The 12,881-nt window shown below is 41.0% G+C and overlaps 1 protein-coding gene across 1 annotated transcript in view; it reads left to right on the forward strand.

Annotated features, from left to right (window-relative positions):
• LOC132536626 (ankyrin-3-like) overlaps window positions 1-12,881 on the forward strand; it is a 74,702-nt gene that overhangs the window by 21,017 nt on the left and 40,804 nt on the right. The window contains exons 6-7 of the mRNA XM_060184746.1: window positions 2,626-2,698; window positions 2,862-2,924. Of these exons, the coding sequence (XP_060040729.1) occupies window positions 2,626-2,698; window positions 2,862-2,924 (136 nt within the window). The remainder of the gene's footprint in view (window positions 1-2,625; window positions 2,699-2,861; window positions 2,925-12,881) is intronic.

Here is a 12,881-nt window from a genome sequence, read left to right on the forward strand (position 1 = left end):
CTTAAAGGTAGTGAAACAAAATTCCTCATTGCCTTAGTATAGGTTAAGCATTGTAACTTGACTCCTGGGGAAACTGAATAGAAAAAGTAAGAATAGAATCATTTGTTTTGTTTTAGTTTGGGTTTTTTTTATGTTGTTGTTTGTTTATTTGTTTTTGTTTTTATGAGGACTTCAAAGAAAATGACCCAGAGAGCTAGAATAGAGACACTTTACCCTGGAGGAATCCCACAGATACTGGGCATTGGCTGGGGACCTCTTCTTGAGAGTTTAATGGTTTCTCCACTGCACCACCACCTCCAGGCCAGGGTGGCTAAGATCTTCCAGCGAGTGATACTGTCAATGTCTTTTGAACGATTATGAACAATATAGGAAGAAAGTCAAACTTAAAAAAAAATAATAATTAAGACTGTGATCCTAACATAACTATTTTTTAAATTTCTTTGTTTTTTAAATTTTTATGTACTTATAATTGTTGAGTTTTTTTTTTTTTTGCCTCTAGGGTTATCATTGGAGCTCAGTGCTGACACTGAAAATCCACTGCTCTCATGGCCTTTTACTTTCCTTTTAACTTTTTTTAAAATTTTTCAGATAGTACAGAGAAAAATCGAGAGGGGCAGGGAAGAAAGAGAAAGATAGACACCTGCAGACCTGCTACACCGCTTGTGAAATGTCCCTCCTGCAGGTGGGGAGCGGGGACTCGAACCTGGATCCTTGAGTGGGTCCTTGCACATAGTACTGTGTGCTCTTAACCAGGTATTGCGCTATCACCCGGTCCTCTATTTTTTTTTAAAAAAATTTTGGAGGTTAAAGTTATCTTGGAAATGCATTACCATTTTCTCTATACACATAATTAGAAAATTATATGTGCAACTTAATATTTTCTAGAGTACATCCTAGTAATTATAATGTATGCAGAGAAGATGACAAAATGAAAGACTGACATGACACTGTTAAATCCAGACTATTGCTCTGCCAGGAGCCTCGCAAGTGGTACATAGACCTGGTTTCAAACTCTAGTCTCCCTACCGGTAGGAAGCAAGGTGGGAAGGGGGCATCACTGGTGGGGAATTGCTGCAAGTGCCTCCCTCTCCCTCTCCCTCTCCCTCTCCCTCTCCCTCTCCCTCTCCCTCTCCCTCTCCCTCTCCCTCTCCTCCTCCTCCTCCCTCTCCCTCCTCCTCCCTCCCTCTAAGGTTATCTCTGGGGCTCCCTGCCTGTACTACGAATCCACTGCTCCTGCAGCCATTTTTTTAGTTTTTTTTCCATAGGACAGAGAGAAATTGAGAGGGAAGGGGAAAATAGAGAGAGAGAAAAACAGACACCTGCAGACCTACTTCAACACTTGTGAAGCGACCCCCCCTGCAGGTGGGGAGCTGGGGGCTCCATCCGGGATCCTTGCACAGGTCCTTGTGCTTCATACTATGTGCTCTTAACCTGCTGCAGTACCGTCCAGCCCCCTTTTCTTTTCTGTCTCCCACCTTCAATCAAACAAAGACAGAAAAAAAGGGAGGAGAGAAAAAAAACAACCACTGGGAGCTATGGAGTTGCCAAATAGACACCCGTGATAACCTATGTCGTGTATCTATACACCTGTGTATCTGTATACCAATGTGTCTGTATATCTGTGTCTATAAAGTATGGTTTTGCCATTCGCTTCGCTGCTCGCCAGCCAAGACATCTGTGGAACAGAGTGGCTAGCTCATCAAATCATAGTGCAACACAGTGAGAGGAGCTATCTCTCTCTCCCCCCCTTTCTCTTTTTTATGTTTTATCAACTTTATTTATTGGATAGAGACAGCCAGAAATCAAGAGGGGAAGCTAGAGTGGGAGAGAGACAGTGACACGCCTGCAGCCCTGCCTCACCACTCCGAAAGCTTTCTCCCTGTATGTCCTTACTCACTGCATGTATGTCCTGCACTCAGCCAGGCGCACCACCACCCTGTCCCGGGTTTTTCCTTTCATTTCTTTCCTTTCTTCCTTCCTTCCTTCCTTTCTCTCTCTCTCTTCTTTTCTTTCTTTTTTTTTTTTACCAGAGAACTGCTCAGCTCTGGTTTATGGTATTGTGGCGCATTGACTTTGGAGCCTCAGGCATGAGAGTATCTTTGCATAACCGTTATGCTATCTACCTCCGCCCCCCCCCTTATCCTTTGAAAAGCCTTGTTAGAAACTTAAATCTTTCTAAGTTAGTTAAGTATGGTTTGTCCTTATAATTCTTTGCCTTGTATATGGTGAGGACAGTTTTTTTTTTTTTATTTCCTTTTTGTTGCTCTTGCTGTTTTTATTGTTGTTGTAGTTATTATTGTTGATGTCGTCATTGTTGGATAGGACAGAGAGAAATGGAGAGAGGAGGGGAAGACAGAGAGGGAGAGAGAAAGACAGACACCTGCAGACCTGCTTCACCGCCTGTGAAGTGACTCCCCTGTATGTGGGGAGCCGGGGGCTCGAACCGGGATCATCACACCCACCGGTCCTTGCACAATGAGGACAGTTTTAATATTTCATGTGTGGAGGCTTCAAAATAGTCAGTGCCTAGACCTACAATAAGCCAGCTGGTTGAGAAAGGAGAACATTGTCTCATTAAAATATAAATGCTGCTCACACTTAACATCACTCTCTTTTTGTTACTAGACTGTCACAGAGAAGCACAAAATGAATGTTCCGGAAACAATGAATGAAGTTCTTGATATGTCTGATGATGAAGGTACGGAACTATCCTTTGAATTCATTTTAGTTTAGAGTGACTGTGTTTATCTCCTGAGGAAATTTTTTGTGGAGAAAAATGTTTTTCAGATGTTCAAGTATTTTGTTGTACTATCAGGAATGCATTTTTCATATGCTTAACGTTATTCACTTAAATCATGCAGTTCGTAAAGCCAATGCCCCTGAAATGCTCAGTGATGGCGAATATATCTCAGATGTTGAAGAAGGTATTGTGAATTTTTATTGTAATGGGACTTGACTACCAGACTGGCCTATTTCTTATCTTGACGATGTAACACTTCTCTAAGTTCCTAACTTCTCATTTTATGTTGAGATTATTAATCTCTGTGTCATTTCAATTATGTGTCTTCACTATCACTGGTTCTTCTTTCAGTCTATTTGAATCCCCTCTCTTGCAGCCTGCTTTCCAACTTGAACATTCAAGTGTCACTAGTAACCCGACTTACTGTCTATGTGTTTCCATAAAGCAGCAAAGCTAATGTTGTGATGTCTACATCTAAAAAGACAGAAGGGGGAAAACAGATTAATGTTGGAAATGAAAATATTTTTGTCTAGGGCCATACCACCCTGAACACGCCCGATCTTGTCTGAAATGAAAATATTTTTTTATTACAGATAACGCAGTTAATGATTGATTGCAAGTTTTGTCCTACAAGTAGATTTTTTATCTTGAATAATGAAAAAAAAAAACTGAGCAAAACTGCTTTAATAATGTAAATTTTCATTATTAATTCCATCCAAGAGATCCAAATACAATCATCTGCAGCTATACTTTCTGTACTTCTCTACTGAAAAGTAAAACACCTTCGGCTGGATCATTATATGTAAAGATATGGATGACAGCTTTTAAAAGTCCATTGGAAAACTTGTGTTTTCACAGTAAGAAAGAACTGTAAAGATGGGAAACTTTAGCATGAGCTTCAATAATGAAACACTGACTTGAAGTATAACATATTTTTAAATGCTTCTTGCATTTTGGATTCTTCACAGCTAAACTCTAAACGACATTCTAGTTTACTGCTTCCATTTTTCCCTCCCTGAGGTATTTTTCTCTTGGATTAGTTTTAATATTGGGAGCCTTTCTCTGCTTTTAGGTGATCTTCCCTATTTCAGGTACTGCTGTCTTCTTTGATTCGCTCAAATTTCATCAGAATTGTAAATAGTGGGACAGCCTACTTTATCCAAAGTCACTTTTAACTTTTTCTGGTCTGCAGTGAACACACCTCATGTAAGCACACTGGTGGGAGGAGTTAATTCTTGATGGTTCATCAGGATTCTGCAAGAAATTATCTTCCTGTTTGTAACTGTGAAAGATTACTACTCATATTTCTTGCTTTTTCTTTAAAACATCTACTGTATCTATACCTGTTCTTTGTCCCCAACTGGATAATCTTTGTATCACTTCTAGAAAACTAGGCCTTACTGTCATATTATATTTCAAAGCCTTTATGCAGCATTTTAAGAGCCATTACCTTTGCTGGGCGGTAGCAGACAGGGTTAAGCGCATATAATGCAAAACACAAGGAAAAGTGTAAGGACCCTGGTTCGAGCCTCTGCTCTCCAACTGCAGTGGGCTCACTTCACAAGCAGTGAAGCCAGTCTGCAGGTGTCTATCTTTCTTTCCCCCATCTGTCTTCCCCTCCTCTCTCCATTTCTCTCTGTCCTGTCCAACAATGGTAACAACAACAATAATAACAGCAACAACAATGCCAATGCAAAATGACCGCCAAGAACAGTGGATTCATTGTGCAGACACTGATCCCTAGCAATAACCCTGGAGGCAAAAAGACAAAAAACAAATATAAATATAAATATATATATATATGTGGAAACACAAGGTGATTCCAAAGTACATTTTTCACTGTAATTGTTATGAATTATAATATGGCAGTTTGCTAGTTCTTAACAAAGTATCTGTCTTGATGAGAGACAAAGTTTGAATGGACTATATAATAGCCTAATAGGTATAAATTACTAATCCATTAGTTTCATAAAAGGAGAAATTTTGAATCTTTTACTTTGAAGATAATTGATCTAATTATTGAACTAGATATGACAATATTTCCTTTACTTTTGCCTCAATTTGGGAATTTAGAATTAATAAACCAATTCTAACTCTTACCACACCTTAAATGCATGGTCCTTGTTTTACAAGTGTAGTGATGTACTGTAAGAGTCAAATGACCTTTGATTTCATAATGTTGTTGAATTTAATTAATGTTGAAAAGTGTTGTTTGAATTCAGTGTTGAAGGGTGCCTCAATCTAAAAGACTAGTGAAATTATCTCTGTAGAATCTACCATTTCTGAATTCTTTTACTTTTATAGAAATTCCCAAGACCCTAGATAACTTAGCCCATTTGTAAACAATTTGAATTTTAAAAATTCTTCATTTTAAGGGGGCCAGGCAGTGGCTCACTGGGTTAAGTGCACATAGTTCAAAGCTCAAGGATCCAGGTTCGAGCCCTGGCTACCCATGGGGGGGATGCTTCATAAGCAGTGAAGCAGGTCTACAGGTGTCCATCTCTCTCTCTCCCTTTCTATCTTCCCCTCTGCTCACAATTTCTCTCTGAACTATGCAAAAAAACCAAAATATATAAATATAAATAAATAAAAATAAAAATAAATGGACGCAGGAGCAGTGGATTCGTAGTGCAGGCATCAAGCTCCAGTGATAACCTTGGAGGCAAAAAAAAAAAAATCTTCATTTTTTTTTATAATCTTTTTTTTTTATTTATTCAGACAGACAGAAGTTGAGAGGGAAAGGGATGATAGAGAGGGGAAGAGGCAGAGAGACACCTGCAGCCCTGCTTCTCCATGTGTGAAGCTTTCCTTTGCAGGTGGTGGCCAGGGACTCGAACCCAGGTCCTTGTGCATTGTAACATGTGCGCTCGACCAGGTGCACCACCACGTGGCCCCAAGTTCTTCATTTGATGGAATGACATAACTCCTATTCACTGATGTGTACTCTGGTACATTTGACACTATTTAGAATGAAATCTGCCTTTTTCAATATGATATTCCTTCCAATATTTAAAAACATTTGCCGTATTGCTTGTTAGTATTTTTCCCCAGGCATCTTATTGCCGTTGCCTTTCATGTGCCTCACTCAGTCTGCTGTGCCTTTCAGTTTGTCTGTACGCCATTTTGAACGGACGTGGTCAGAAGAGGTGCTAAAGCCCCAGGTGTGGTATGCACAGCAGCACATAACAGGGCTAATTGCTTCACTCATGGGTGAAATTCAAGTCTGCTCTTGAAATTTTTTTTATTTTTTTATTTTTTACTTCCTTGTAGTTTATTTTTATCTTTTTTTTTAAAATTTATTTAAGAAAGGAGACATTAACAAAATCGTAGGATAGGAGGGGTACAACTCCACACAATTCCCACCACCCAATCTCCATATCCCATCTCCTCCCCAATAGCTTTCCCATTCTCTATCCCTCTGGGAGTATGGACCCAGGGTCGTTGTGGGATGCAGAAGGTAGAAGGTGTGGCTTCTGTAATTGCTTCCCCGCTGAACATGGGCATTGACTGGTCGGTCCATACTCCCAGTCTGCCTCTCTCTTTCCCTAGTGGAATGAGGTTCTGGGGAAGCGGGGCTCCAGGACGCATTGGTGGGGTTTTCAGTCCAGGGAAGCCTGGCCGGCATCCTGATGGCATCTGGAACCTGGTGGCTAAAAAGAGAGTTCACATACAACTGCTCTTGAAAATTAAGATACATTTTTTTTTCCTCCAGGGTTATTGCTGGGCTCGGTGCCTGCACCATGAGTCCACCACTCCTGGAGGCCATTTTTCCCCCTTTTGTTGCCCTTGTTGTTGTAGCCTCGTTGTAGTTATTATTATTTCCACTGTTGATGTTGTTCGTTGTTGGATAGGACAGAGAGAAATGGAGAGAGGAGGGGAAGACAGAGAGGGGGAGAGAAAGACAGACACCTGCAGACCTGCTTCACAGTCTGTGAAGCGACTCCCCTGCAGGTGGGGAGCCGGGGGCTCGAACCGGGATCCTTACACTGGTCCTTGCGCTTTGTGCCACATGCGCTTAACCCACTGCGCCACCGCCCGACCCCCTCAAAATTAAGATGCTTTTGAGGTCATGTGTTTACTTTGACTCAGGTTAACATTGTTATCAGATGATACCCCCACATTTTGTGCATATATATAGAGAGGGGGGAGGGGAATATGAGTTCCTGCGAGCCATATTTCTCTGATAATGTACTCTGTTCTTGTCTCTGCTGCACCAACTAGCATTACTATATTATTCCAGACCCCCAAAACAAAAGTCATTTTAATATTTAATTCTCAAAGGGTTCCTACAATTTGAGGTTAGTTTTTTATTTCTGATCCATTTGTCTGATAGTTTGTCAGAATTCTGCCACTTTAGTTGAATCTGGTGCTGCGTGTTTCTGTGGGCCTTACAGATGAAGGGAGATGTTTATTCCCCTGAAGCCATAGCAACAGAGGTTATTTCCAGGGCCAGGCAGTGGCAGGCCGGGTTAAGCGCACAGATCACGGTGAACAGGGATTCAGGTCCAAGCCCCTGGTCCCAGCCTGCAAGGGGAAAGCTTCACAAGCGATGAAGCAAGGCTGCAGGTATCTCTCTGCCTCCCCTCTCAGTTTCTCTCTGGCTCTATCCAATAACACATAAAGAAAAATATTTAAAAAAATAAAGAGGTATTTCCCACAAAGTACATCTCTTATTAAAAACTAGCAAAACATCATCGTATGTGTATCTAAGGATGCTGAGGATATGTCACTTAAACTCCAACAAAAACCAACAAGCTAGATGTACTGTCAGTTAAGCTTAGGGAAAAAAATAAGTTTTCACTGTGAGAAAGGGTAATTTTAGTCCTTAATAATAAAATAAAGAAAATATTAAGGGAAAAAAGTTTAAAGTTCTCTCTCTCTCTCTCTCTCATTTTCTCTTCTTGTTTTTTCTTTCTGTTCTTTCTTTGTTTCACTAAGGAAAACAAGTCTAGACAATATCTGTTAAACACCTTAGGAAAACAATAAAACTAAGTTACTGAGTAGAGCAAAGGTTAAGTTTTAGCAAAGCTAAGCGATGGAAGAAAAGGAGATAAAATAGCCTTATCAAAGGTGGATTTTTAAAGCCCACACATTAAACAATAGAAGGGTAAGCAGAGCTCCTCAGATGGCCAGACTGATTCACAAGTATCTTGATGTTCTACCTTAATTCCTTGAAAATATGTTACAATTCATGTAGATGCGAAATTAATGTTGGTTCTTGTACTAGTTAGAAAAGATGAAAGTGGGGAAGGGAAGAGGGAGGCAGAGAGTGAGAGGGGAGAGAGCGGATTAAGTTAGAGGGAGAGGAAGAGAGACAGGATGAAGTAATTACGAGGAGGACAGAGAGAGAAAGAGAGAGAGATTTAAGTACAAATTACGTCTATTTAGGTCTACCTCCCAGAAGAATTCACAGTTCACTTTGGCTCAAGACAGTTTTTTTTTGTTTTTTTTTTTCTCCAGGGCTTCACTGGGGTTTCCTACCTACAAGGGTAGATTCCTCTCTCGCCCTCCTCCTCCTCCTCCTCCTCCTTCCTCTCTCTTCCTCTCTCTCTCTCTCTCTCTCTCTCTCTCTCTCTCTCTGTCTCTCTGTTCTCCAGCTAGAGAGTAAAAGAAAGACAAAGAGAGAAGGACACTATCGCAGCACTGCTCTACTGCTCATCAAGTCTCCTCTTTGTGTATGGTTCCTAAGTGATGACCAGGCACTCAAACTCTGGTCCTGACTCTTGGTAACATTTGAGCTCTTGGGGCTGGATAGTGGCACATTTATTAGCACGCACAAGGACCTTGTTTCGGATCCCTGACTCCCACCTACAGGAGTGGTGAAACAGTGCTGCAGGTGTCTCTATCCCTTTGTGTCTCCCTCTTTGCAACTTCTCTCTATCCTATCAATTAACGAAAGAAAATAGTGGGGGTGGCTGCTGGGAGCTGGGGAGTTATCATGCAGGCAATAGCCCTAGTAGGAATAGTCAAATAATAATAATGATAATAATAATGTAAGTCTGTGCTCTGCCAAGTGAGCACGAACTGGTTCTCTGTGTCTATTTCCAGTTTTATTGAGATATAATTAGTATATTAGGTCAGTTTAAGGTATGCAACATAATGATCTGACACTTTTATATACTGCAGAATGATTACCAGGCTAAGTTTCATTAACACTCATCACCTTGGGAGTCAGGCAGTAGCGCAGTGGGTTAAGCGCAGGTGGTGCAAAGCGCAAGGACTGGCGAAAGGATCGAGCCCCCTGGCTCCCCACAAGTGGTGAAGCAGGCCTGCAGGTGTCTGTCTTTCTCTCCCTCTCTCTTCCCCTCCTCTCTCCATTCCTCTCTGTCCTATCCAACAAGGACAACATCAATAACAATAATAATAATAATAACCACAACAATGATAAAACAACTAGGGCAACAAAAGGGAAAAATTATAGCCTCCAGGAGCAGTGGATTTGTGGTGCAGGCATCAAGCCCCAGCAACAACCCTGGAGACAAAAAAAATTCCATCACCTCACATAGTTACAAATGTTTATTATTATTATTATTAATTATTTATTATTATTATTATTCAGAAAACCATTGGGGCCAGGCAGTGGCACACTCACTAAGCACACACATCACAGTGCACAAGGACCCAGGGTCCAGCCCCACCTGCAGTGTGAAAGCTTCAAGAGTGCTGAAGCAGGACTGCAGGCGTCTCTCTGTCTCTTTCCCTCTCTACACCACCCTCCCCTCTCAATTTTTCTGTCTCTATCCAATAATAAATAAATAAAGATTTAAAAGGAATAGTAAAAGAATTTAAAAAACTATTAAGATGTACTCTTTTAGTAACTTTCAAATATACAGTACAGTATCATTAGCTGTATTATCCAACATAGCCTTTTTGGTGTAAATATTCAACACTGCTTTTTAATCATAAATTCTGTGGAGAGTGAATGAGGAAACGGCAAGGCATTTGCTCCACTACATAATTTTGGACCCACAGTCTATTTCATTACACAGTAAGCCCTTATTTAACTCTACTGATAGGCAGGAAATTTCTGTAAGTTTTCACCCACAGTGCTCACATCTTCAGCTATGTATTGGGCATTTCTATTTCAATTCCATGCCCTCAACTTGCATATCCTTACAAACAGTGTATCTTCCCATGCTTTCCAATCTCAGTAATTGGATCTGTTATATAAGCCAAAACCAGTGAGTATCTGTAGTTTGCTTTTCTTACCTTTCATGCCCAGTCTTTCAGCAAGTTACATCCATGTGTAGAATACATCTCAACTGCATCTTCTTTGTATTATCTTTTATTTATTGGATAGAGACAGCCAGAAATCAAGAGGGAGGGAAGTGGTAGAGAGGGAGAGAGACAGACACCTGCAACACCGCTTCACCACTTGCAAAGCTTTCCCCCTGCAGTTGGGGACTGGGGATTCAAACCCAGGTCCTTGTGCATTGTAACATGTGCGCTCAACCAGATGTGTCACACCTAGAGGAGCTTGGATACATGTGTTCAGTCTCTCTCCTGAGAGACAGCATGGTGGGTCCTGGAGAATGGAGCAGGCACCTACAGCCAGGAGGCAAAGAGAGTACCAGAAAAAGAGAGCCCGACTAGTAGTTAAAATAAGTTCCCACACACCCACAGTCCCTTGTGGGTTTGTGAGCCCCTTTTATGTGCAGAGGCTGAGGTCAACCATATGCTAATTACATTCATCAGCCTTAGTCATATGCTAATTACATCCAACATCTTCCTATGAGCATGCCTGTGTCACAACAGTGTCACAAACCAATACAACTGTGTCACAATGGTGGGGGGACTAGCCATTTCGATTTTCCATACTGATATTTTACTATTTGAACATAAGGGAAGTATACATAAATATTTTCATTAAAATTTTGAAGTGATGGCAACGTTTTCTAAGGATGCTCTGCTCTGTCCTTTATTTGAACTTTAAAAATAATAATAATTAGCTGAGTCCTCGTTTTCTAGTCTCTAAAACCAGTTAATTCCACAGGGTGTGGTGAAGGTGAAACTAATAGTTCAAGTATTTAGAATAGTGACCTGCATAAAGCAAGTACTCAATAAATGACAGTCCCTCCTTTTTTTTTAAAAGATGGATTCAGCTATCTATATATTATGCTATTTCTTTCTGTAGGATTAAAACTAGGACAGGAGAACATGAGAGGAAGGGAGAGAGGGAGAGCTTTAAGAATTGGTGTTCAGTTTTTCAAACATGGTTCAATAAACTCATTGCATTTTTTAATCCATTGAGAGATTATATTGCTTTTTGCATGGATGACCATTATTATCTTATACCCTATTTTCAAGGGCCCTGAAGATATGGCCTAAGCATGGTCCATTTCCTATACCTCATTTGCCTGTCATTTCAATAAACCGAGATACTTGCTGTGTTAGGATATTTCTGTCCTTTCCTTCTTAGCTTACATTCTCTGGCTAGGAACAAATTGTCGGAGCTCTAGCCGGCCGGGCTAGCTTCACGGGCGGGTAACAGAGACGCGGAGACAACGGCTGGGCAGGGAAGCTGTATTTCTTTATTCACGAACAACGATTCATAAACTAAGACAAACTAATCACCAAACAGAACTCGGCTGTCTCTTTGCGGCGGCGCAAGCACTCTCTCTCACTCTGCAACTCAGGAACCCTGGAACTCTCTCTTACTGGGCAACTCTCCAACTCTGGAACTCTCGAACTCTCGAACTCTGGCGGGGTTCCTAGGGGCGGGGCCCAGCGGCCCGCGAAACTAACTGGCCTGATCCAATTCTCTTGGTGGGGGAGAACTAGAACCCAATGTAAAGCATACAACACATCATTTTAAATTTATTATTATCCATTGGACAGAGACGAAAATTGAGAGAGAAAAGTGAGATGGACACACACACACACACACCTGCAGAACTGCTTCACTGCTCTTGAGTGTCTCCTTCTGCAAGCAGCGGGACCAACTGCTTGAACCGCGGGTCCTTGTGCATTATAATGCGTGCTACTATCTACCCCCTTCTCTCTGCTTATCTCAGCCCGTTCAGCCTGCACTCTTATCTACAGGACCTTCTCAATCAAATATGCTGTTCTCTTTGTTTGAGCTCTTATAATTTCTCTTACTCATTTTCTGTCATTATAGGGAGTGGTTAAGAGCTTGAATTCTGTAGTCTGTGTAAGTTCTGATCCAAATTCTACCACTAACTAACTAGGCTTGTGTGTTCTGAAAAACAGCTGAACTTTTTCAGACCAATTTCTTAACCTAGAAAGCAAAAAACACCTGTATAATGTTGAGCACTAAATGAGATGTATGCATTAAATCCACACTTCCTACAGTGCTTAGCACAAACAGCTCACTAAGTAAATGCTAGCCAACTGAAGTAGTGGTGCCGTATTTCCGTTATTGTCGGTCTTCTGGTCTTCTCTTCCAAAGACCAAGTATTTCAAAGGCAGTAGTTGGCTTTACTTACAGCATAGGTACGAGACCAGTATTCTATTAAGTAGTTCCTCCTATTGTTGTTTGCTGCTGTCTGGGCTTGTTTTACACGCAGATTTGCAGGGCCTTCCCTAGACCTATGGAATCGCTATCTGTATGTTTAATGACGTTTGCAGGTAACACAAATGTATAGTTGAAATTTGAACAGCACTGCATACAATTGATTGACCTCCACCACTGAAGCTGATATTTTAATCTAGTAACATTTTTTTCCCTTTGGAAAATATGTATATAATTCTGTGTAGCATAACTGTCAGTTTAAAGGACCCTTTCTGAAAAACAGCTGAACTTTTTCAGACTGACTTCTTAATCTAGAAAGCAAAAAAAAAAAAATCTGTATAATGTTGAGAACTAAATGAGATGTATGCATTAAATCCGCACTTCCTACAGTGCGTAGCGCAAATAGCTGGTTCTCAGTGTGTAATCTCTGAACCAGCAGCATCAGACTCATTTGGAAACTGAATAGAAATCAGAATTTCTGGTAATTCTTCTGTCTCTTAGCTGGCTGAAAACCACTGTTTTAGAACATTGTGAAGTTCCCAGAAGTAGTACATTAATAATATGCATCGGGGGCTGGGTGGTAGCGCAGTGGGTTAAGTGCACATGGCACGAAGCACAAGGACTGCTGTAAGGATCCCGGTTCAAGTTCCTGGCTCCCCACCTGCAGGG

This window comes from Erinaceus europaeus, unplaced genomic scaffold (genome assembly GCF_950295315.1).
Source record: "Erinaceus europaeus unplaced genomic scaffold, mEriEur2.1 scaffold_584, whole genome shotgun sequence".
In the NCBI taxonomy this organism is placed as follows: Eukaryota; Metazoa; Chordata; class Mammalia; order Eulipotyphla; family Erinaceidae; genus Erinaceus; species Erinaceus europaeus.